A 25,673-nucleotide genomic window follows, 5' to 3' on the forward strand; every position below is an offset into this window, starting at 1 on the left:
AATTCCACTGCTTATGCCAGCTACGCGTGACATACATGTATATGTCCCCTATGACTGGCCCAGCTAAGTGGTAAGAAAACCCTTACCCTGGCCAACATCGCAAAGGTAGGTGAGTATCACTCATCTGCGTTGGCGAGATTTTAAGGATAGATTGCAGTGATAGATGATTTTATATCGCCACGATAAGCAGTGATAGACAATCAGCCTTATCACTGTATTTTAATAAATAGACCCCAAAACCTCACTTATTCATATCAACTTCTCCTTTACATAATGTTGCAACAACTTTGACCTACACAAACTGTATACATTACTAATCCATATAAATACACCAAAGATTCCTAGTATTGCACAAGGATGCACAGAACTATGAACTCACGTCTGTGGGTTCATGGTCTGCTATATGTCTGGTTAACCATCCACTCTCCAAATCAGATAATTCTGTGATCAACAACATTGTGTACATTTGATAATTCTTTGTTTAAGTAATGGAAAAATTATCATGAAGATAATAAACTTTAATGACAATGCTCTAGAATAAGTGACCTTTTACTCCCATCTTTATACATGCTCTTAGGTTTATGATGTTCTATTGATAGGCACATGTTCTTACAAAGAACTATGTGTATTAATGTTATTGTTTTATTTTAAAATCCTTGCAAATAATGACATTTCATAAGTGCTTGTGCACTATGAGCCTTATTTAAAGTAAAAATAGAGAACAAATCCAGCTAGAGGGTACAGGTTTGTACCTGGACAAACCATGTTGGGATACAAATGCAAATTTTTTTTACATGCAGAAAAAAATATTGCCTGCTTTCCATGTAGCTGGGCAGTTTTCTATTTACTCTGCAATTTAGAGTTGTGCTAGGAAATGTCTCAACTCTAAATTTGTTGCCCCAGCAGTTCAACATGGTTTTGAATGTGCAAAATTGCACCTTCTAACATGGTTTACTCTAAATGAGGTTATATATTTGTGTGTATGTGTCTCAAATGCTACCCAATGCCCTTGTGCTTAAGAGTTTGGAAACACTGTTGATAAATTGCTCTTGAATCCACCTGTCCCTCTTCACTGTTAACTCACTTTGTGACATCATAACAAACATGCATCAATGTATAATACTTCAACAGTATCTGACTGTAGGTTCCTGCTGTTCTCCCTTACCTAATTTGCTATTGGAAATGAAACCCTCATAGTAAAACTGGCCGTGATGCAATACCATATCTTGATTCACTATGGTATTGTGCTTCTTGGGGTAACCGGCTCCAAGGATTTCTGTAGATTCATCCCTGTCTACCACATGAATCATCACACTCACCACCTGAAATACCCAGCACACATCTCCTGAAATACTCTGTGCTGGTGTGAACATTCCATGGGATACAGTTGTTCTATCCCTACTCACTTGGTGACACACAGACAAACATGAAATATTAATTAATACCAAATGCTCTGACCCTAATCAAATATACCTTAAAAGGAATAGATCTAATCTAAGTTGTGCTTGGTTGTCAGAGGCACAAACTCAATGTCTAAAGAGCTTAACTTTCCAGTTAAAGTGGGTGGAAGTGAACTGTTAAATAATAAGAAAACATTTATGTGTTATGTTTTGAGAACTACTCTGCACAATGTAACATTTACAAATGTATTCTACTAAAGTTACAAATGAATCACGGATCAAACAATGCAATTGTTCATATGACTAATAGCCAGTTTTTGTGGTACACCTGTCCCTCCACATAACTGACTACTCTTTCAGTGACAGCACCATATGCGGTGGTAAATAGACCATTGATGAATGTGGGAGGTTAACATGATGTCAGCAGAATAACAGTATAAACTTAGAGCTACATAAAACGGTGGTGTGGAAAGAATCAGTAAGACAGCAATGTCCCAAGCAAGTTCCACTCCTGTCTGTGATAAACAAGAAGATGCAATTAGAATGGACTAAAGAACAAAACCCTGAACTGTGGATAAGGCGGTTGATGGGCGGGTAATGTGTAAATGGCGTAAATGTTGTCCTGAAGTTATTCCCATTGCTTCTCATATCTGCCCTCTAGTACAAGGTGTCTAAGACAAGAGAAGAGGCCATATACATTCACCTGTGCTAAGCATTATTAAGTAAATCAATAAATCAGAGATCATGAACCTGTGCTGTGCCTTGACTGTGCTTTATTCACACATCTGCTGCTCACCATAAGCAACATCTGTTAAAATGACCACTAAGTATTCTAATCAGTAATGTTGATTTAATTTACAAACATGTTGTAAATGTGCAAATATACACTGGCCCATAACAGTCAGTCAGATATATGCCTTCATATGCCTAGAATTTGCCGTGCTGATCACCGTTTAATGCTGATTGTTTGCTATGAATTACTACACCTATGCACCATGTTAGTATATAACTCTCAGTGGCTTTAATATTGCAGTTAACAATTTTCCAATTAACACTATAGTATACATGTACTTATAGTCAGTCTATGGCTGTAAAAAGGGTACATTCTAAATTGTAAAAGCAACAAATTAGTATTGAGATTAATTGATATAATTTTTTTTTTTATTAAAGGCTGTTATAATTTTCAAGGTGATCTTAGTTGCTAACAATTTAAAGTAGCTTTCAGGGACTGTTTGCTGCTGAGCTAATCCATCTAAGCACATCACATGCCCTCTTATATTAGTAGTATCACCAGGGGCATGGAAGGTGAGGGGGTGATAGGCACGAACTACCCAGACCTTCCTTGGGTTCACAGAAGTGGCGGATTATGGCGACCGATTGGGGCGCACACCTCCAGCCCCATGGACCCATCCATGACATGCTGTGAGCAGGATCATAGATGGAGCAAGTGACTTCCTATTGATCACACCCCAGCTAGGCTGCATGTACAGAACCAACCTCTTCAGAAGCTGAATGCACATCCTGGAGAATTAGCTGAGGCTGCTTGCGGAGCCTAGAGGGGAGCCCTCAACGGACTGCAGCACTGGGACGGTAGGGTCCTCTCGATGGCACTGCCTATTGCCCCTATCACTGCAAATCTATTCAGCAGTGGACCAGCCAGATTTCCACTGTGGTCATCAATACGCTAGTCATAACACATGGAATTATTATTAATTGATATAATTGCTGTGCAAATAATTTTAACAGTCAAAAATTAAAATATAAAGAACCAAATCTGCAAGAGAAGAAAATATTTTCCCCATGTAACTAATCTCTACAACCAAGGGCAATGTCTGAGTTACTTATTTTTTTAGTGTTTACTAAGTAAACAATGTGATTCAGCAGGTTTGTCATTATATAGGCACTGGTTTGCAGCTTCTCTTATGGACTTCAGTAGACATTCTCCAGTTTGGTTACCATACTTTGACATTGAAATACTGTGCAAAGATCAAAGAAAGAATGGCTTATGTTAATGTTCTAGCTCTAATGGTTGCAATTTTAGTTTTGCCTGATGTCATCCAACAGGTAAGTGATTTTAACAATGTTTATATATGGGGAAAAATTAGAGTTGGGCACTTGAGTCTCACTTAATATTTGTTGCCCTGTGCATGTACACAACTTGCATTGGTATTTTGAGCTGCTTGTATCTAAGATTTGAAACCACTTACAGTTGGTTCGGGAGCATTCATGTGCAGGGCAGTAAGGGCGTGTAGATGCCAGATGCCTCTTATTTGGGTTACACCTATTTTTATGTTGCTTACCAAGCTTAAATTCTGCACCTACACTAGATGGGTGCACATGATGATGATGATTGATGCCTATTTGCATTTGACACATATATGCTAGATTTTAGGTTGCACATATCTTTAGATGTATGTAACTCAATATAATAACATTGAACTTTTATTGTGCATTGGTAAATGAACATATTTTACGTGCAAATCGAAATCAATCTCTATATGTATACGTGTCTCTAAAGCAGGCTTGGACAACCTGGGGTCCTCTAGCTGTTTGGAACTACAGTTCCCAACATGCCAGAGCATCCTGGGACTTATAGCTCCATGTCGGTTGGGGAGGGCACAGGTTGTCTACAGCTGCACTAACATGACTAACTACAGATCAATCTGCAATTCTGAATAAAAGAGATGTTTTAATGTAATATCTATTAGAAAAACAAGAATAGACCTTTATAGTACTTTATATATTAGAGCTGTTTTTGCTTTAGAGAGTACAAAATACTCCTGAATTTACTTTGGCGTTAGCTTTATAATGAATTTAAAATGTCAGTAACATACTACTGTTTATTTAGTGCTTTACAATTTGTAAATCTTGGGAATGTTCAGGTTTCATTAACAAAAATGGGTTTATATGCTTGTTTCAATATAAACATTTCTGACTTATCTTTATATGTAAAATAATTATTTTAATGAATCACTTGTGATTGTTTTTCTATACATTGTTGATGCTCTTGCCAGCCGTAAAACATATCATAAAACTATATCAGTCATCTCTATTATAGATGTTCAGAACTACGTGACGGATCACTCAGAGCACCTTGTGACTGCATATCTTTGGAACTGATTGATGGTGCAAAAATCTGCGAAAATATTTGTAGAATTTTTTTTTTTTTTACAGTTTATCTGTGCAAAACAAATATTCTGTAATTCCTAAAAGCACTAGTTGCCAGAGTACAAACAGGGGTACCGAGAGGAGGAGGAGCGGGTACAAAGTACAGGGGTCTGGGTCTACTTGGGGGCTCTTGTCTGCCATTATAGTGACCATCCTGGTGTGGCCCCACCCTCTTTGGTGGCTATAGAAGAGATCCCAAGAAGTTGCTGTACCAGGGCCCGAAATTTCTCTTGGCGGCCTTGAGTGCAAAGGCTGCTTGCCATTCACAAATGTATTGACCATGAAACACCACCCTTTTCTTACAGGATTTGAGTAATGCAGATATTGCAAACCTAGGTTTTAAAAGTCTGCCGTCCGAAGCCGTTCCAGGTCTCAAAATGAGCTCACCTATAGATCGTTTTTAAATATCTCCACAGAAAATCTAATATATCTGTGATCTACAGTGATTATTAAAATTCCAAGTGCTGATCTACATGTCATCTATCTTTTCAGCTTTGCATAAAACTGTACAAGTTACACTGCCTACTCCCTTTAAAAAAAAAATATTTTTAATTTTCTAAAGGCACATGGCACACATGGGGAAGCAGATTCTACGTGCCCTCTGATGTTAAAAGTATTAGATGCTGTAAGAGGAATTCCAGCAGCTAAACTACATGCCAGTTTATATAAGCTAAAAGTGGACAAAAGCTGGGAACTGCTTAATTCAGGGTAAGTAACTAGCACCTAATTCATGTTTCACAAATACGTTTTAAATAGTTGTTTTCAAGAACAAAAATCTTGATATAGTTATAATATGCAGAGAGTTTAATGTAAAAAAATATTCTAACATTTACATAGAAACAGAATTTGTAATTAAGCCTGTTAAGCACAAATCTGCAGGACAAGGTATTTCAGCCATGATAAGGCCAGCAGCCTCCCAAATTTCCAAGCAATTAAGTGTACCAAATCTGTCATCTACACACAAAGGAGGAAACCATTTTGTGGGTTTAACCAATGTTCGTGAAAATGCAACCTATCAATTTACTAGGAATCAGTGACATCACCGAGTCATGATGTTCATTGGCTCATAGTGCATTGATGCTTCTACCTGGGAGACTTTCATGAATACAGCTGAGCAGGCAATTTCACTAACGCCGCCTGCTCCTTGGTAATAAAGGACTGCAGCAAGATTGGGATAGCACTTAGCACCACACATCTTCTTTCAGCCTGGTGTAGGAGCAAAAGTTAGATCATTTATAAACTGTGCTGACAGTTTACATAGAAATGGTGCTGAGCATTTTTACCTCAGTTTTAATAAATGCTCCCCAATAGATGACACATACTGCTTATATAGTGTTCTGGCTAGAATGTGAAACTTACATGTTAAGAGTCCAGTCAGAAGACCCATATTCTCCTGTGCTGAGGTGATACAAGGCCTTTTGTAGTAAAGTAATGCTATTTGTGTCTTTTTAAATGGTTATGTACTTTAGATTATATAAATCTGTATGTATTTAAAAAGTACATAACTAATAAAACACTTTTTTAAAGGGTAACATCTCATGATGGAGAAATCCATGGCCTCACCACTGAAGAACAATTTGATGAAGGAATATATAAGCTGGAATTTGCAACCAAACATTTTTGGAGAAAGTTTGGTCTTTCACCTTTCCATGAATATGTTGATGTAAGTGTATAATATACATAGTAATTTAATAATAATATATCATCCATTGGTTTACCTTATGGGTTGCATTGATTTTTAGCAATTTCAGAACATTACAGCCACAAAGGTAAAATATATTTTTATAAAGATTGTAGCTGGAGAGTCTTCTACTCCTAGAATTAGAGTATTATGGTCTATAATCATGTAATGCACCACACAGATTGCTGTTTGCAGCCAACCTTAGTTTAAATTAAGATCTTTTATTACACAGCAATGTTGCACAGTTTCATTAGAGTTTATTTTACATGCATTTCATATTGTGCTTCATACGTTCTTAGGCTGTGATAGTGCTCTGTTTGTGGGGCAGAGTTGTACCATATGTAAGAGTTTCTTACAAACAATGCAACTCTATTCCAAATAACATGGAGCACAGCTGACCTCCACCACCTCAGAAGTGGGGTAGGATTTTCTTCAAAGAGCAGGAGAGGGACCAGCACACATCACTTGGTTATAATAAATCTCTTTACCATATATGCATTCTGTATCTCCACCACAATGCTCCTCCGTGCCCTCCCCCCTGAAGACAGCCACGCAAGACACAGTGAGGCAGAAAATATGGAGGAAAGAGTGGAAATTTGTCACATTTTCCCTAGTACATAGACTCTCAAGGAGTCATGGTGAATTAGATGCAGATTGCAATTTTGGCATATAATTCTCTATTTTACTTTTGAGCATGCGCAGAAGTAAAAAAGCATATTATACTCCAGAAATTTGCATCCAACTCAACATGAGCCCCTTGGTATTTAAAGTATGCTTCTACACTTTGGGTTGTATTTTATATAGTCAGACTCAGCAGGTAGCACCTTTACCAGGATAGGCAGACTAAACATTTTAATATTTGTGTATTATTTTTGTGTGTGTGTTTTGAATTATAAAAAACATATAGCCTGATCCCTAAATGTATTACGTATATTATTTAGGCAAATTCCACTGACAGATGTAAATTCCCTGTTCCAGGAAGAGTCTGTTATTGTAGCTATCCACCTCAATAGCTCACATGTCTTTTCATCTAACATATAGATTTGTTGTTTGCGTTTTAGGTGGTGTTTACTGCTAATGATGCCGGTCACCGTCACTACACAATTGCTGTGCTCCTCACTCCGTATTCCTTCTCCACAACTGCTGTGGTCAGTGACTTAAAACAGGAGGTTGACTTATAAGAAATCTTCTTTGCCTGTCTTCAGTTATATTCACGAATTACATATTTTGTAGCTAACATTATTTTTTATCTTTTCAAAACAATCTGATGTCCATAGGTTATGTTAACCACAATTTTAAATAAAGTTTTCTTCTAACATCAGAATGTTTGTACTAGTGTTTTTTTTTGTAGTTATTATAAGAATATAGTCAGTGGGCCTAATTTTAGAAGCAAAAATCAACCAAGCAGAGCAAATCATATAGTTAGGAGTACATTATTGTTCTTGGCTTATGTGGGGGCTTATGTGTAGCGCTGTTTGAAGTGGGCTGATCTGGTGTTATACAGGACTTGTGATCCATAGAGGTAGGTTGTTGGCATGTGAGCTTGACCCGTGGGGTTGAATAAGTCTGTGATTGCCGGTTTTTTTATCAGAAGTGATGGAGGCGATTATAATTGTGGATGTGGATTGCCGCTTGATAATATCAATACCGCCATAATTCTAACTATTATGTTATAAAATTACTGATGTTTATTTTAGAATGTAACCAACCCAAAAAGTGCTAAAATAAACTCAGCAGAGTGGAAAGAAAAGTCTCAGCAGTGAAGGGGTTCATTAAAGTCATAGAGCAGTATTTTAGAAGATATAAAGACGTGGTTTTTTTCCACATTGTGTCTCTTCAGATTTTTTTACCTCTCCAAGGCATAGTTCTAGTTTGCAAAAGCACATCCCGAGAGCGGGGAATAAGAGCTTGCTGCAGAGTTGGGTGCAAAATTGGAGTAAATTACTCTTTAAAAAACAAACAAAAGCACATGAAATACAAGTGTATTTCTGCCTATGTGTAGAGGCACATACATCACCAGATGCATCCGACTCTGCATCAGCAGCCTATGCACCTTGTTTACAATAAGTCATCATCATCAGTGAGTACTTGTACCTGCTCTCTAGCAAGTGCAAAAAATATACTTCCGGACAGGCATATATGCGTGAAACAAAACCAGAGAAAAATAAGCCCGCGCTCGGTATATTCCACATTATATATGGTACCAGCTGCTTGGCAATAAGCCCGCGCTCGGTATATCCCATATTGTATGTGGTACCAGCTGCGTGGCAATATAAATGCCCATATATGTATACAAAACAAAAAGAAATTTGTCAGCGCTTATCCTTTAAACTGCATATCTGTGTGTGTCTAGCAAAATGAAAACATGAGGTATTAGTTCATATTTTGATCAAAAGACTTAAGCCTGCATCCCAACGTCAAGGGTACCTCATTTTATGCAGGTCCTACACTGACCTATATGCTTTAAACACTATTATATTGCAGTTAAAATCAGATGCACTCACCTCCCAGGTATAGGGGTTTACATCTAGCAGAGGCTGGCTTGTGAGCCACACCCAAATGTGCCTTAAATAGGCTTGATGGACAGCTGCTATGACAAAAAGGCAATATTTTGAAACAAAACCAGAGAAAAATAAGCCTGCACTCGGTATATCCCACATTATATATGGTACCAGCTGCTTGGCAATAAGGCATATATGCGTGTTCCTGCAGGTCTGCATGAGCTACTTTTACGTAAACACATCTTCACAGTACTCGGCCAACATTAGAGTGCTCCTCCCCTCCCCCATCCGCCTCTCCAGATGCACACGTGTAACTACCAGAATCATACAGTCTGCATAGGTGCATATCTGTGCACCTACTTTCTAGGCATGTGGAAAGCGATTTCACGATTTCAATATACATTCCACAAACTGGCATACGTCCCACTATGCATCAACCCAGGGGCGGGCTGGACCGGGGGGCAGGGGGGCCGCTCTGTCTAATGGCTATTCAGGCCGCCCAACCCCCCCCCCCCCCCCCCGTGTGGATGCAATACTGGCCGAATACTACCGTCATAATGACGTAGCCGCATCGCGTGTCATGTGATGCGGCCGCCCCCTGATTACCTCCTCTCACGCATGCATTCAAGACTTCTGCCGCGCCGTTCCCCTCCATTGGAACAAGCTCCCCCGCTCCATCAGAACTTCCCCTAATCTGTCCTCTTTCAAGCGAACATTAAAAACCCACCTTTTCCTAAAAGCCTTCCAGTCTCATGCCTAAACTCCCACTGGTCGGTTTCCTCTCTTTCTCATCCCTTCTCCCCCTTCCTCGACTCCGTCTTCGTCTCTCCCGTCTCATCCATGTGCCTGTTGTCTTCCCCTTCCTTTAGATTGTACGCTCCTTTGAGCAGGGTTCTCCTACCTCCTGTTTCCATCACTTTTAACTTCGCTCTCCAGCTACTCAGTTCACCTCCTCTCTTACCCTCTGCCCTCTGTCTCCTCTCGCTTCTCTCCGCTCCCCGCAGTGACTCTTTACCTGTCATCCGTGCCCACCCTCTTGGGCCATAGTTACCTGCCTGTACTCACTTTTCCCCTCCTTCTCTTTCTTGCTGTGACTGAGCCCCCAGAGTTATAGTGCTTACTGTTACTTGTACTGTGCTGTTTCACCTTGTACTGTGCGCCATTGTTTGTCCTTGTACGGCGCTATGGATACTTTGTGGCGCCCTATAAATAAAAATTAATAATAATGATAATAATGCGGCCGTCTGTGCGCCCCCCCGGGCTGCAACCTGCCAGCTCGCACCTGCATCAGCATCTAAGTGTGCACCGCGTGCGTGCTTCATAAAATTACCGCCAATCTGTATTCTTTTGACTAATGAACTGCAAGAAACAATTGGGCACCCCTCATTTCCATAGAAATATTAATAATAATATATTGGGGAATAAAACCTGTACAATATATTATAAGAATTATAAAAGTCACAGTGTTGCATGACCATATGAAAACACACAGAATACCACAGGTCAAGTGTCATTATGGATCTCTGAGGTAACTATTAATATCCTTAGAATCTAGATAATACAGAATACATTATCCATTATAATACAAAAATTGCAGTTTAAAATACTTGGAATTAGAGATGGGCGGGCTCGGTTCCCCGAGAACCGAACCCACCCGAACTTTTGGTATCTGAGTACCGAGCCGAGTAGGTACTCTCCCGCCCGCTCGGAATCCAAATCGAGGCCGAATGTCATTGTGACGTCGTCGGATCTCGGGGCTCGGTTCTCCCGATACTTGAAGATTATAAATACACGCCTCCACAGCAATCCATCGCCATTTGACAGAGGGAGAGAGCAGGGTGTAGTCACAGGCTGATTAGAGCAGGGACAGAGAATACAATATTCTGATTCCAACTGTGCTAACAAAAATCGCTAGAGAGGAGAGGAGGATAGAGGGTTTTTTGGGTTTTTTTAATATTTGGCAATCAAAGTGCTTTTTGGGTGTCCCCCATTATTTTGCCTAAATATTTCTGGCTGTCAAAATTACTATCTGTCAGCAGTATCTATCAAATAATTTTTAGCACTCCCCAGTGCTTTTTGGGTGTCCCCCATTATTTGGCTTAAATATTTCTGGCTGTCAAAATACTATCTGTCAGCAGTATCTACCAAATAATTTTTAGCACTACAAGTGCTTTGAGCTCAAAATGGATTCAAAACAGTCCACATATGAGTAAAAATGAGCAACCAGGTTCTGTCACCAGTCCTGATGGTAGTGTTCCCAGTACGTCAATTTACGGTGGTGAAGCGAAAAAAAAGTCTAACTGAGGAAAAGTTTAGTGCCGATAAAAAAAAAATTGCCAACATGCCATTCTACACACGTAGTAGCAAAGAGAGAATGAGGCCTTCGCCTTTCTCTATTAGTGGCAGATCCAAAAATGTTACCGAGCCTACAAGTGGTGCACAACTACTGTTACGCGTCAAAGCCGAGCTGACACCAATCCCTGTGGAGAGTCCATCCAACAGTGGGATGTCTAATCGTGAGCATTCTGTTAGTGTACCCATAAAGAAGGGCCCTTTCAACAGTTCTGTTGATGTGTACCTGAACAGCCCGAGTGTAGCCGGTGATACACAAATTGAGGATGCCACTTTGGAAATAGAAGAGGATGAGGGGGGAGATTTATGGAGGTGACGAGGGCGCTAATGAGGATGTTGATAAGTTTGATGCAGACAGATACCAAATTGCCTTTCTCAATTTCTATTTATATTCTAGATTATATAACAGCTGAATAGTTTTCTATTTTACTCCTAGTGGAGAGGGGATCTGATGCAGACAGATACCAAACTGCCTTTGTCCATTTCTTTGTATATTTAAATTTCTAGTTCTACAGTCTATGCAGGCTGCTCTTTTTTCTATTTTACTACAAGTGGATGGGGGGGGCTGATGCAGACAGATACCAAACTGCCTTTGTCCATTTCTTTGTATATTCGAATTTCTAGTTCTACAGTCTATGCAGGCTGCTTTTTTTTCTATTTTACTACAAGTGGATGGGGGGGGGTCTGATGCAGACAGATACCAAACTGCCTTTGTCCATTTCTTTGTATATTCGAATTTCTAGTTCTACAGTCTATGCAGGCTGCTTTTTTTTCTAATTTACTACAAGTGGATGAGGGGGGGTCTGATGCAGACAGATACCAAACTGCCTTTGTCCATTTCTTTGTATATTCAAATTTCTAGTTCTACAGTCTATGCAGGCTGCTTTTCTTTCTATTTTACGACAAGTGGATGGGGGGGATTGATGCAGACAAATACCAAACTGCCTTTGTCCATTTCTTTGTATATTCAAATTTCTAGTTCTACAGCCTATGCCGGACGCTTTTTTAATATTCAACTACAAGTGGAGGGCGGGGGGGGGGGGGGGGCATAGATAGCCACCAAACCACCGTGGTCCATTTAATTTTACTTTCTAATTCCACAGTCTGTGCAGGCTGCTTTTTTTATATTCAACTACATGTGGAGGGTGTAATATACACCCAAAGACGATGGCTACATTGCCAATAATCAAAGATGGAGGAGGTAGACAACCAGGTTTGTCTGTATAATTTGCAGACAAGTGTTTGAATTAAGGACGGCCTACCAGGGATTAAACTGTTTTTTTCATAATTTATTAGCTTTAGAATTACCTCACTTATCTAAGAAACTGGTGGAGCACTAAATTAGGTTATTTTATACCAAAAAAAATTTATTTTTTTGAAAAATACCAAAACAAAAACCAAACAAAACCAAAACCAAAACCAAAACATGCAAGGGCGGTTTTGCAAAACCAAAACCAAAACACGAAGGTAATCCAGATCCAAAACCAAAGCCAAAAACAAAACACGGGGGTCAGTGAGCATCTCTACTTGGAATATAAAACAAACTTAAACGGGACTAAAATAAGAATAAATGTTCTGAGGAAGAAGTATAGGACTGATTTTAATTTCTTTTTCCAAAGTCAAGTAGCATATTTTGCATTGTCTGTAACTCTGTTCCTCTATTTGTTGATTGTTCTTTAAGAACACTGTGTAACTTGGGAGGGGAAGTACTACTGGCAGTAAGGAAGAAGATTTTTTCTGTTTGTTTGTTACTTCCACATATATTGTGATGATTTCTTGCCTCTGAATGAGGACAATTCAGTAGAATGTCCAACTGTCAATTAGACAAAATACATATAAGGGGCATCTTAGCAACCATATGAATACTTCAGTGACATACTTCGCTGATGATTATATCGAACATCCCTAATCATGAAATATAAATTTTTGTTTACTAAGATGTCAATTTCAGGACATACTTCATTCTTAATAGAGAATAGCAAAAATAAAATTCTGCACAGTTATTCACAGGAAGATGTTGTTCAACATGCAAAATGGCGCCAACTTTTCTTTGGGGGATGTATCTCTATTTGTATAAATGCACATGGATTTGTACAGCCAGATAGCAGCATTTGTGGAAAGAATAAAAGATATATACAAAAGAGAGCGCTAAGCTAAAAGTAAAACATAATTTAATAAACATACAATGTATTAAATGTAATAATGCACAATATAAAATTGGTAATAAATAACAGAACCAAGAAGTCAAATCCCATGTGCTAGAGAGTCTTATAAATCACCCTCAGAAATAAATAATAATATTCAGTATTCACAATAACAACTCCTCTTCATGGCCGTTGTAATTAAACTTCAGAGGGCACTATTGTAAACAACAATCAATGTAGCACGGCTCCGAGTGTATTTGATCAAAAGATAGATATGCTCATCAATGTACACAATAATAGCTCCTCTCAATAACGGCTGCTGTTTGCTAATCACAGGAGTGTTCTCTGTACCAATCAGTATGGCACAGCTGCGTGTGCATCTGAACGATGACCGAAAGGAGAAGTCAGGTGTGTGAACAATACTATGAACTTCGGAGCCCACAGCTCCTGTCCAGGACAGCTTTGTATATAGCCACATTGGCAAGTCTCAATGATACAGTTTCAATAGATGTTATATCAGCATCATAATCAGAATTGAGGAGGTAGAGTGGTCCATAACATTTATAGCAGTCTGTTTCCAAAGAGAGTGGTATAGATAGTAACCCCTTACTTGTGTAAGTACTTGTGTACTTATTTTGTGGAAAGAATACTGACTGAAGGGAGGAGTTAGGTGGATTGAGGGCAATCCTTACTAATGGAATATGTGCATCAGTGTCCCTATGTTTGCAGAGCAGAGCAATAATGATATTTAAATTTGCAGAGCAAGACAATTAAATTTAAATAAAAAAGTGGAGAAGGTGCATTTATACAGAGGTTCCTTTCTGCTCTGAAGGGTAGATGTCCATTTTCACTTTTAAAAGTACTTGAATCTTGCACAAGCTCTGATCTGGTGGAAACCAGGTCTTGTCCTATACTTTTAATGAGACGCATTTTGCACCTTCCAGATGTAATATGTAGGGGATATATGTTACAATAGAAGATTGGTTTTAATATTACTTTGTTGCACACTCTCCAGGAGCTCATCTGGGAATTTTAACGAGTAGCTCTGCAATTCCATCACCATCATCATCATCTATTTATATAGCGCCACTAATTCTGCAGCACTGTACAGAGAACTCACTCACATCAGTCCCTGTCACATTAAAGCTTATAGTCTAAATTCCCTAACACACACACACACAGAGACTAGGGTAAATTTGATAGCAGCCAATTAACCTACTAGTATGATTTTGGAGTGTGGGAGGAAACCGAAGCACCTGGAGGAAACCCACGCATAAACGGGGAAAAACATACAAACTCCACACAGATAAGGTCATGGTCAGGAATCAAACTCATGACCCCAGTGCTGTGAGGCAGAAGTGCTAACCACTAAGCCACCGTGCTGCCCCAACTCTATGAACATGATAGCAAAGTGTCCTTTGCTGAGGTGTATTGCCCACTCACTCAACCTCCTCATTCTATCCATCACCACATTCAGAAATACCACTATAAACCTGTAAATGTCATACGCCACTACTTTTCTTACTTTGGTTCTAGTAGACTGGAAGCGTATGCAGAAAAAATTAGGTAGACAGATCTTGATGTTGTGATTCTGGCCAAAAAGTTGGTGGAGCTATTGTATTATCAAGCCCTACCCCCCTAAGTACAGACTGAGTCTGAGCTCAGCATTGAATTGGATAGACAGGTCTTACATCATGGCCCCACCAGCCTTATGGCAGATAAGCGCTCCCAGGAGATTTGCTTCCTCTCTTACATGTCCAGGAGGTCTCTTCCTAATTCAAGAGTGTTATGGACATTACTTAAGCGTAGGCAACAATGCAGAATTGTTGAAAATGAATCTTGGAATACGTAGAAACTCCAAAAAACAAATAATTGCTAACCTCCTGCAACAATTTTTGCACACGTCACCAACAAACCACTTCCTGATACCTAGTGCTGTGATTTAGGAGAAGAATGTATTTAACAGGATGCACTTCACAAGAACTAGGTGCCCCCAAAGCTCCTTGTATCCATTGAAGCTTTCAGCGCCGCAAAAAAAAAAAAAAACATACCATGGGCGCCTTGTAAATGCACATTGAACGCTCTGTTAAAGTGAGGAGAAATTACTAGACTTTAACTAGCGCTTTTCTTGCTATATATTTCAATACCAATCTTATAAGTCCATTTACAAGCAATAACGTTAGCACCGTCATTATCGGATAGTTTTTAATAGTGTAATATATAATATGACCACTAGCTGTCACTATTTGATTAACAATTGTATAAAAATAAATCTTGAAAACGTTTTTCAAAATTTACAATTATAGCTAATTATTTATTATATAGGGATGGTCTGTATCATTTGTAAGTCACTAGAATTTAAGAAATATTAAAATAAATCATTTGAAGCTTGATTTAAAGGATGATAAAGACAGTACAAGTTTTCTATATCACAAGAGTATAGATCCCTTTAAATGCTAGCAGGTTTAGACAAGGTTCATACACATATGGCTGCAGATTTAAAGTTATCCTGGTGTCAGGTGCACATTGTTATCTGTTTAATGTGTTGTCATAACCCCTTTTATATTTTTGTAACAAGGGCTGACACTCCTTCTTTGGCTGTGTTGACATAGGGGGTACATTTACTAAAGTCTGGTTTTGCAGATATACAAACTGTGAGATTTGTGAAGCTGCGGTCTGTAAAACACAGAAAAAAAGGCAAGTTTTTACAATGTATGCTGTTTGAGCTCTCTTACCTGACAGAATGGAGATACATTAAAGTGCAATGAAAAAAATCTCACCTACCCTGCTCTAGCAGCCCAGCCTACTCAGCATTGGGCCCAGTCATCTAGTGGGGAAGGGTGGATCCAGACCTAATGCTGAGTACCCCTGATTGGTGGGTACCAGGGTAAAAAGTTGAAAATGTATTGCAATCATTTGTAGATACCAGCGTTCACTCATAGCCCATTTCTTTTATTGCATGCTGGTGCTTGTACTGCTACAAGTGTCAGCATACACCTAGATGTAAGTGCATACTAGGATTTGGAGTGTCACATGTGTGCACTACAAGTGTTGGCCTTCTAATAGATGTCAAACTAGTACCCCACTATATAAATGATTTCTAGTGCCGCCATTAATAAATAAATGATTTCTAGTGCCGCCATTAGTAAATACATTAACTTGATTGCCCCTGTTCAAAAATAAATGATTCATTTATTTAATAAAGGAGGCAATAAAGCTAATTTTTCTATTAATGAAGGCACTAGGGTGCGTTTATTTATTAAGGTAGCAATAGAGTTAATTTACTTAATAAGTGGGACACTAGTGCTAGTGTGCAGTAAGCCCATGTCTATATTGGCACCTGTAGTTCTATAAGCTCCAGCATGCCATTAATGTCATGGGCCGTCAGTGTATGCTGACACATGTAGTGCCACAAGTGATTGCACTACATTTTCACACCCTGGTATCCTCTGTTCCAGTGCTACTCAGCATTAAGCTGGGACTCCATAGGTGCAGGGGTAAGGTCATTAGTTTAGGACCCACGCCATTTTCATCTTCCAAACTGCCGGTTAGTACAACTAGTGGTTTGAATGTGAAAAATTAAAATACAAAAAAAATCTGTCCCATAGTAAATTTTCCCCATGGTCTCTTCTACAATGAGCCTTTTCATTAGAGATGCTCGGGCTGGGTTTCCACAGAGATCCGGCGCCATTTCACAGACAGACACAGAAGCGGTAGAAGGGTTCTTGGCAGTCTCTAGTGCAGTTGGGCAGCGTCATTGATGAAACAGAAAGAAGAGGGGTGGCAGTGTTCTTGGCAGTCTCCAGTGACATTGTACTGTGCCATAGGTCACACAGAAACAGGAGAGGTGGCAGTGTTCTTGCCAGTCTACAGTGTCAGTGCTCATTGTTATTGCTGAAACAGAAACAATAGGGGTAGCAGAATTCAGAAAAGTCTCCAGTCAAATTGCTCTTTGCAATCGATATGGATTCACATCAGTCCACAGAAGACCAGGAGCACAAAGCAGCTGCTGGCACCAGTCATTATGATAGTAATCCATCTACGTCATCAGCTAAAGCCTATGTTAAAGTCCATAGTGTTTTTAAGTCGGAGAAACAAAAACGTAAACAAAAGCTTTTACCTTGGTAAAGAAAATAAACTCCAGTAATCAAGGCAAAGTTAACTGTAGAAAAAAATAAAATTGCCAACATGCCATTCTACACACGCAGTGGCAAGCAAAGAATCAGGCCTTCGCCTTTCTGCATGAGTGTTAGTTCTGCAACTGTCAGTGAGGCATCTTCTTGTAAGGTCAGTTATGACGATGCAAGACCTTGTCATTCTGACTCAAAAAGTGGTGGGCAAATACTTTTAAGTTATACAAATATGGTTGGCGCAACACACTGTGGGGTGGACAGATCACCCCTGCGAGCGACACAATAATGGGGATAACCACATAACAAATAGACAAAAGAAAAAATACAGTTGGTGCTCAACAAAGAGACAACATATACAGGAAAGATGAATAGAGTATGTACACACGAAATTAAAACACAATTAAATAATTATGATTATAAATGTAGAAATCTGTTTTCTTAGGACAGGGGAGCCGTGCATACACACGTTAGAATGGGAGATAACATGATCTGAGTGGAGGGGGGGTTCCTGGGCAACCGGAAACCCCCCTCTAGGTGTGCACCTGGTATAGGAAGAAACAGCTAACAGAGACCATGAGTAAGCACAGTAGGTATTCCTGGATTTCACTACTCTCCAGCTAATCCTCATGAGGCCTGATTACTACCCTTAGAATAGGGGCATTTTACATTGAAACTTTCCTAGTTCATTGTTTTTTTTACCACACTGCAGTCTCTGACCCCTGCTGCTGCACCCTCTGACTGTCATTCTGGATACCTTAACTTTGGTGAAACCCCTGATGTTATCAACTTCCATTAACCCTGACTACATTTTTGTGTGCCAGCTGTTTTACTTGCGAGTACAGTGAGTTTCCAGCCCTTCTATTGCTCAGCCTGGTTGCTTACATCAGTGACTTGCCCTGTCTTCTGCTCAGTTTATTGCCATTGTCAGTGGCATTGTCAGGTTGTTGTTTTTTTCGGGGACGGAGGAAATCCCCCCGAAAAATCCTCTGTGTGCCCCTGATTGTGTTCCTCTATGCAACATTCTATACCAGTCTATTTTCAGTCCTTGTACTCCTGCATGCAGTCATTAACTACTATCTCCCCTGTACCAGGGAATCTTCAGCCCTGTCATTGTTTAACCCCAATACCAGCATTACTTCTGCCACTTTGTCCAACTTGGCCTCCAGCCACTGAGTTCTATTCTCTGAACTCATTTATCTCTATTTGTACCTGTGACTGTTTACAGTGCATATCTGGTTCAGTGTTTACCCTGCAATAAAGATGTTTTATCAAACATCTACTTTCTGCATTTCAGTTTTATTACACAGCTTCATTACAGTACCCAACCACCACACCGCAGAACAAAATGAACTGACACTCCCACTACCCTCAACTAAAATCCGGTCCGGCAACAAAATTTAATTCAGCGTCACATATCTCTACTGTGATACAGTCTGTCCTGGGCCGAGTTTTGATGAATGTATTCACTAGACATGGTTTTAACAATAATATTGTAAATATAGAGATTACTTTTCACCTCAACAGGGACTTGTAATAGAGAGAGGAAAGGGTTTTGTACTATGCTAATATGATGAAGTGTATTTTTATTGTTCATTATTATAGTTCTGTAATATTACAATTATTTATTCCTTAAAAGGAATGATTAAAGGGATAGCAAATTATTTCAGATGAATTGGATATGCATTGAAAAATAAGGGTTATGATCTTGTCCTAACTGTGGAAGACCTCTGTAACGCACTGAGGAAAGACAGGAAAAATATTCTATTCTGTCCAAATGATAGGCCAAGCAGTAACTGCATCACACTTACCTTTGAGCATTTGTCTTTAGCCGTTGGAAATGTAATTTGGAATCATTGGAACATTATTGAGAGTGGTGCATTATTAATTAAGAACAACTTGCATCATTCAGAAAATTCTACAGCATTCAAAGTAATTTTATCCATAGTGAATTTAAACCTGTAAGTAAAAAAAGGCTTTCAGTTTACAAGCTGTTAGGAAATTACAATCATCATAATTTATTTCTATAGTACCAGCAGATTCTATAGCGCTTTACAATTGGGAACAAACAGTAATAAAACAATACTGGGTAACACATACAGAGAGGTAAGAGGGCCCTGCTCATAAGATTACAATCTATGGTATGATTCAATGATATGGGTCCTGTACAATGTGCTCAGTTTGTTGAATGCATTTTATTGTGGTACCTAATTAATTGGGTCAATTTCTTGAGTACATGGTATTATTTGCATTTATTTTAATTTTGATATGTTGTTATCATGAAGATTTTTATGTATTTATTATTATCTGTATAAGGAATTGTACCTCTGTCTGGGTAAATAGACAGTATTAGTGTTACACATTATTTCATAAAGGATGTTAAAATGGATGAAGGTGTTTTATGCATTAATCCATTGCCCCATGAGATGAGAAAGTGTTATGTTTACATCTGTCTTACATTCTGTTGGTTACTCAGATCTGCTATGCACTTCATGTGAATCTTTCTCTGAGTGCTAACTGGAAGATTCCACTTTATAAACCTCACCTGTCCTGCACTTATTACCAGTGATAGCGTTTTACGCGCTTGTTTCCTGGTTCCTGTATCTGGGTTCTATATGCTCCTGAGCGTGCATCAGTGTATTCCTGGCTGTGCATTCATTTGTCTCCTGATACCTGAATTTGCATCTTCAAATCTGCTGGTTCCTGCCTCTGCTTACAATTGTCTTCTGGCTCATGTTATCTGGTTTGCATCTGCATGATATTCATATAGCTCAACTCCGTATTCCCAGGCACAGACTGGGTTAGCTCATTATTTCCAACTCTCCCGGAATGTCCCGGAGACTCCCGGGAGTGTATGGCAGTCTCCCGCATCTGCCCACTTCCTAGTGAAGTGGGCAGAATTAGGCCCAAAATGACACAATTCTCCGGGAATCGCTGCATTTGGCCCTGCTCCCCACTGTAAAATGACGCGTTTGCATGCCCATCTCCCCCCAGCAACTCCCGGACGCCAACTAGAAAAAATTGGCAAATATGGGTTAGCTATCTATTGCTATGTTGTGTGGCTTCACAATACTCACTGGAATCTGTGTTAATCTGTTAAAAATTGTTTATACTCTAGCATTGCCTCAAAGACTGTGTTAATCTGCACCAGTATTTCGCCAGCCACTGTTTATATTCTTGCATTTGCCTTAAAGTTTGTATACATCTGCACCAGCATTTTCCTCAGAGACACTGTTTACAGATCTGAATTGCAACAAAGACTGTTATACTTCTGCATTGTGTTGTCACAATGCACAGGGCTGGGTCACAGGGCCGGACTGGCCATCTGGCACTTCTGGCAAATGCCAGAAGGGCCGATGGTCAGATGGGCCGGTCCTGGGCAGTCAGTGCACGGTGCGTGCACCAACACTGACAGCCTTCCTGGTGGCTGGCTCCTTCCCAGGAACAAGCTGCGAGCAGCTCTGCATTTTAAAACTGGCCAGGTCCTGCACGCTGTCTGATGAGCCAACAGGAGAAGACAGAAGACAGAAACAAGAAGAGAAAAGAAGATGAGAAAGTAAGTACACTAAAATAGGGGGGGGGGGGGGAAGAGAAGAGATGCCACCTAGAAAACGGGGTGGTGGGGGAGGAGGATGCCCCATACAGAAAATGAGGGGGAGGGGGAGAGAAAGGATGCCACACAGAAAACGGAGGGGGGGGTAAGGGGGAGAAAGGGTGCCACACAGAAAACGGGGGAGGGGAGAAGAGAAAGGATGCTGCACAGGGGGGTGAGGAGAAGAGAAAGGATGTCACACAGGGGGTGGAGAGAAAGGACAGGATGCCACACGGGGGGGGGGGGGGGGAGAGAAAGGATGTCACACATGGGGTGGAGATGAGAAAGGATGCCACACAGGAGGTGGCAGAGAAAGAATGCTGTATAGTCCATAATTATTCCTAATGAATATATAAACTCGCAGACTATACAAATATAATTTAGTGCTGCTAATATGGTCACTCTGGGGCATAATATGATTTGGGGGCACTATTGTGGCATAATATGGTTTTTGGGCACTACTGTATAGCATAATATGATTTGGGGGCTCTACTGTATGGCATAATATGATTTGGGGGCATTTGTGTGGCATAATATGAACTGGAGCACTATTGTGGCATAATATTATTTGGGGGTACAACTGTATGGTGGCTTAATATTATTTTTTTAAACGCAAATGCTATTTAATTTATTGCTGGGGTTGTTTGGAGGGAGGGAAATTAAATGTGAATACTAGTATTTTAATGTTGAGGCTGGAGGGAGGCCTAATTATAAAACATCGATTGTATTGATTAAACACCAGGGCTGGTTGGAGTTTTCTAAATTACCTGTACCAATTTTTTTTCAAATTTGGCCTCCAACATTCCAGGATCCAAACAAGCAGCAACTAAAGACACCAGCAGCCACAGGTGGTGAAAGTCACAAGAACAGGTAGGAGAGAGCAGGACTGTCTGCCAATTGTACCGAATTTTGGCGACTGTCTCGTTTAGTGAGATTTGGTCTGACTACAAGGACAGTTGGAAGGTATGTCCCACTTCACACTGTACTGCTTGTGAAGGCAAAGCTACATGCAACTAACAGTACTGCCTGTGTATTTTTCTAAAATGATAACCATGTTAAGTAATAGGGGCCCTCTGTCCTAAATAGCCTTGCCCCACCAGCGCTAATCCAGCTCTGGTTAGCAGGAGGGAGCGGATAGCTGCTCCCAGTCCCTGGATAGGACATAGCCTGCAGAGCAAGCCGAAGAGCTTGGTAATCTCGTGAGACCAAGAGCTTCCCTGCTCACTCTACAGGAAGTTCCCGTTCTGATGGATGTCAGAAGCACCAGAAGCAAAGATAAGTATAGTGGGCTGGGGGTGTCATAATGTGTCTGGGGATGGCGTGATGTGGCTGGATGGGCGTGATAAATGTAATTTATTATAATGTATGTATCAATGCCCCATGCCGGCTACACCCACAACACAATGTGGTCACGCCCTTAAAAGCGCACAGTTTCTTTCCTGCTGGAACTAAGGTGGGCCTGTGTACTTTAAATGCCAGGGCCGATTTTTAGTCCCAGTCCGGCCCTGGTGTTGTGGCTAAATATTCTGCCCTGCATTACCTCAAAGCCTGTACGTTTCCTGTCTGCTATTGATTACCGCAACATCATACAACATAACCTTGGAAATCCAAGTACATTTTGTTAAATAACCCTTTGCATTACAATTTAAAGCTATACAGCCTATGAGGTATCTGTGTATTATTTAAAAAGGAACCAATATTGAACTTTAATATTTTAGATACAAATAATAATCCTTTCAATCTTATATTCACTTATACTGCTTATATTAACTCTTTTTTGTATCTGGATTTGTTTTATTAATAAGCTGGAAAATAAGTTAAATATTAAAACAATTTCATAACTGTACTGTAGATATGAATGCATATTTTCACACTATTTACAGGCATAAAAATCATGGCTATGTAGCGTTCCTGGAGGCCAATTATAGTGATTACAATGTCATTGCTCTACTGAGCATGATTATAATAAACAAATGTCTAAAATTTTGATTGTCAGGTTTCCTGATAAAATTGTATAACAGTGAAGTTCTTTTTTTTTTTTTTTTTTTCATTAAAGAAAATGTTGATCCAATTGATAGATCATTTTTATTAATTAAATGTAAAAAGACCAAACATTCTAATATATTTAAGTATAGTTTTATCTCTAAGTTTAATAGGGATAACAAACAATTGAGAACACTTAAAAGGACTCTACAATTCTTCTTGAGGAACAAATTTTGGAACCTTCATTTACAGTAGACCCTCTAATATTAAGAATGATTTACTCTTATCTCCTTCAATAAAGTGTGAAATATATAATTATAATGTTATAAAAAGTATCTTATGAAAATTAGGCAATATATGTAAATTTTGCCCAGGGACTAATAGAATTTTGTTCATATAATACTAAACAATGCTTTAAGATTCAGGACAATATCACATGCACTTCCACCTTTGTAATGTATTTAGAAAGTTGTCCTTGAGGACGTTAAGATATTGGACAATATGTATGGTTAAACAAAGTTTGTATGAACAACAGCACCACATAAAATCGAAGTCTCATAACATTTATAGACACAAATTTACAATAGTGATTCACAAAATTGAACTTCTAACAACATTTCTAGCAGAGCAGGTGACAGATCTAGTTTGTTAAGAAAATGTGAAACTTAGTGGATTTTCACTCTACAAACCATAATTCTAGCTAGATAATGGATTTCACAAAGTTTGTGATTTTATTGCCTTTTTGGAGGCATAAATGTTTATCTGTCATATATATATGTTTCTGTACATATTCTGTTTTACATTAATTTATGAACATGCTATATCATGTGTTTTATTTGTGCATGTTTTGAACTATGAATACTTGCCTTAATTACAAATAGCTTCAATGATTGCTATATACAAGCTGCCTCACCACATACACTTTTTACTCGTGTTTCATTTGAAGGACACACCTGAAACATGTAGCACTGAGGCACAAGGTGCTCTGAGAGAGGAGTTAGTTATATGACAATTTCGATTGTCTTTGATGGTGGGCAACAATCTAGTGCTGCAAATGTATCTCCATCATCTGAACTGTGAGTTCAATACATTCCTTTTTTTATGCATTGATGTTATTAAACTCTTTTAATCTATTTGAGGCTTCTCTGGGTTGATATTTTCCAGTGCCCTCTATGCTCAGAGAGAAGAGAAGAAACACAGAAAAGTGTAAAATTACATGCAGAAAGCTCTATAGTGTTAACCACAGTGGGACAAACCGTGACCCAGGAAGGACAGTCCTGGGAGTAATGCTGGTCTGTGCGCCCCATTGATGTCAACAAATTTATCAGTAAGTGAAAAAAAAAAACCTGCTTTTCTCTTTCACTCAAGATTGGCGAAGATATTACTATTGGGGACATACCAAAGCTTTAAATTGGGTTGGGAGAAATAAACCTGAGCAATGAAATATGAAAAACACCTTACATTGAAACAGAGCTCCATGTAGGAGCCTGAAAAGCAGTGAAATGTATCTTCATCATACAGTTTAAATTCCCTACCGCACAAATACACACACACACTCTAGGGTCCATTTTTTGTTAGCAATCAATTAACCTGCCAATATGTTTTAGGACTGTGGCAGGAAGGGGAGCACCCAGAGGAAACCCAAGCAAACACAGGGAAAACAGACAAACTGCACAGAGATAGTGCCCTGCTCGGGTTCAAACCCATGACCCCATTGCTTTAAGGCAGCAATGCTAACCACTGTGCCACCATGATGCCCATTGTCAGGAATAGCCACCTCTGGCTTACTCCCCGATTTAATATCTTATCATATATTCACACAGTCAGACAATATAGCAGTAACAGCGTCATCTGTCCCTACCTCATGACAAGATGTTAGCATAAAAACAGGTTTAGATTCTAATGCAATACTATTTTTGGTATTACCATCATTACTCACTTCAGGTACAATAGAAGATATCCATTCCCTGTCACCTCCTGGTACCTGGGGAAAAACGTTGGTACTCTCAGCTGATTCTAACACAGTAACAGGTGTGGCATTAACATCATTGCACACATCAGGTACAATATGATATTCCCTTTACCTGTCACCACCTGGTAAAAAACGTTGTTACTCTCAGCAGAGTCTAACACAGTAACATGGGTGGCATTAACATCATCATTAGGGACATACTGAGACAGCATCCTTCCTAAATCCGTCCCAAGCAACACATTTGCAAGCATATTATATGATACCCCTACATCTCTTAGACCTCTTCCAGCAGCCCAATCAAGGTAAACCTTGGCCATAGGCACAGTTGTTAGGACTCTGTGTTGATCTCTGCATTTGTCTTATTCCTGGATGCAGTACCTCCATGCCGCCAGAGGTGCTGCTCTTTTACTATGGACATTTTCTACTCACTGGTAGGAGTTCATTTCTGATCCTTGTTATTGCACACCTGTGTCTCTCATTTCTTATACCAGCTTCTCTCAGGCTCATGTGCTGATCATTGATGTTCCTGAGCCTGCTAATGTTTGTTTGTCCCTGGATTACCTGCTTTATTATTTGCCGTTTCTGTGGCTATTCCTATTTTTATTAACATTTACCTGCTGTTTTGCTATACCTGGAAGTCCATTGATTTGACTGGTCACTCTTTATTTTGCTTCACCTGGGCTAGGTTTTCGCTGTAATAAACAGTTTAATATTTGCATCTCATTTCTGGCTCCGTGGCTATAATTATAA

At 39.4% G+C, this 25,673-nt stretch overlaps 2 protein-coding genes across 2 annotated transcripts in view; one reads left to right on the forward strand and one right to left on the reverse strand.

Annotated features, from left to right (window-relative positions):
* B4GALT6 (beta-1,4-galactosyltransferase 6) overlaps positions 1-25,673 on the reverse strand; it is a 157,853-nt gene that overhangs the window by 58,845 nt on the left and 73,335 nt on the right. The window contains exon 9 of the transcript XR_012692890.1: positions 19,188-19,335. The gene's annotated coding sequence lies outside the window, so the exon portion shown is untranslated. The remainder of the gene's footprint in view (positions 1-19,187; positions 19,336-25,673) is intronic.
* On the forward strand, positions 3,399-7,481 carry TTR (transthyretin). Its single transcript, XM_075214411.1, has 4 exons — positions 3,399-3,464; positions 5,116-5,276; positions 6,096-6,231; positions 7,311-7,481. Exons 1-4 carry the CDS (start codon positions 3,399-3,401, stop codon positions 7,428-7,430), a joined length of 483 nt encoding a protein of 160 aa, XP_075070512.1. The 3' UTR covers positions 7,431-7,481.

This window comes from Mixophyes fleayi, chromosome 5, assembly GCF_038048845.1.
Source record: "Mixophyes fleayi isolate aMixFle1 chromosome 5, aMixFle1.hap1, whole genome shotgun sequence".
In the NCBI taxonomy this organism is placed as follows: Eukaryota; Metazoa; Chordata; class Amphibia; order Anura; family Limnodynastidae; genus Mixophyes; species Mixophyes fleayi.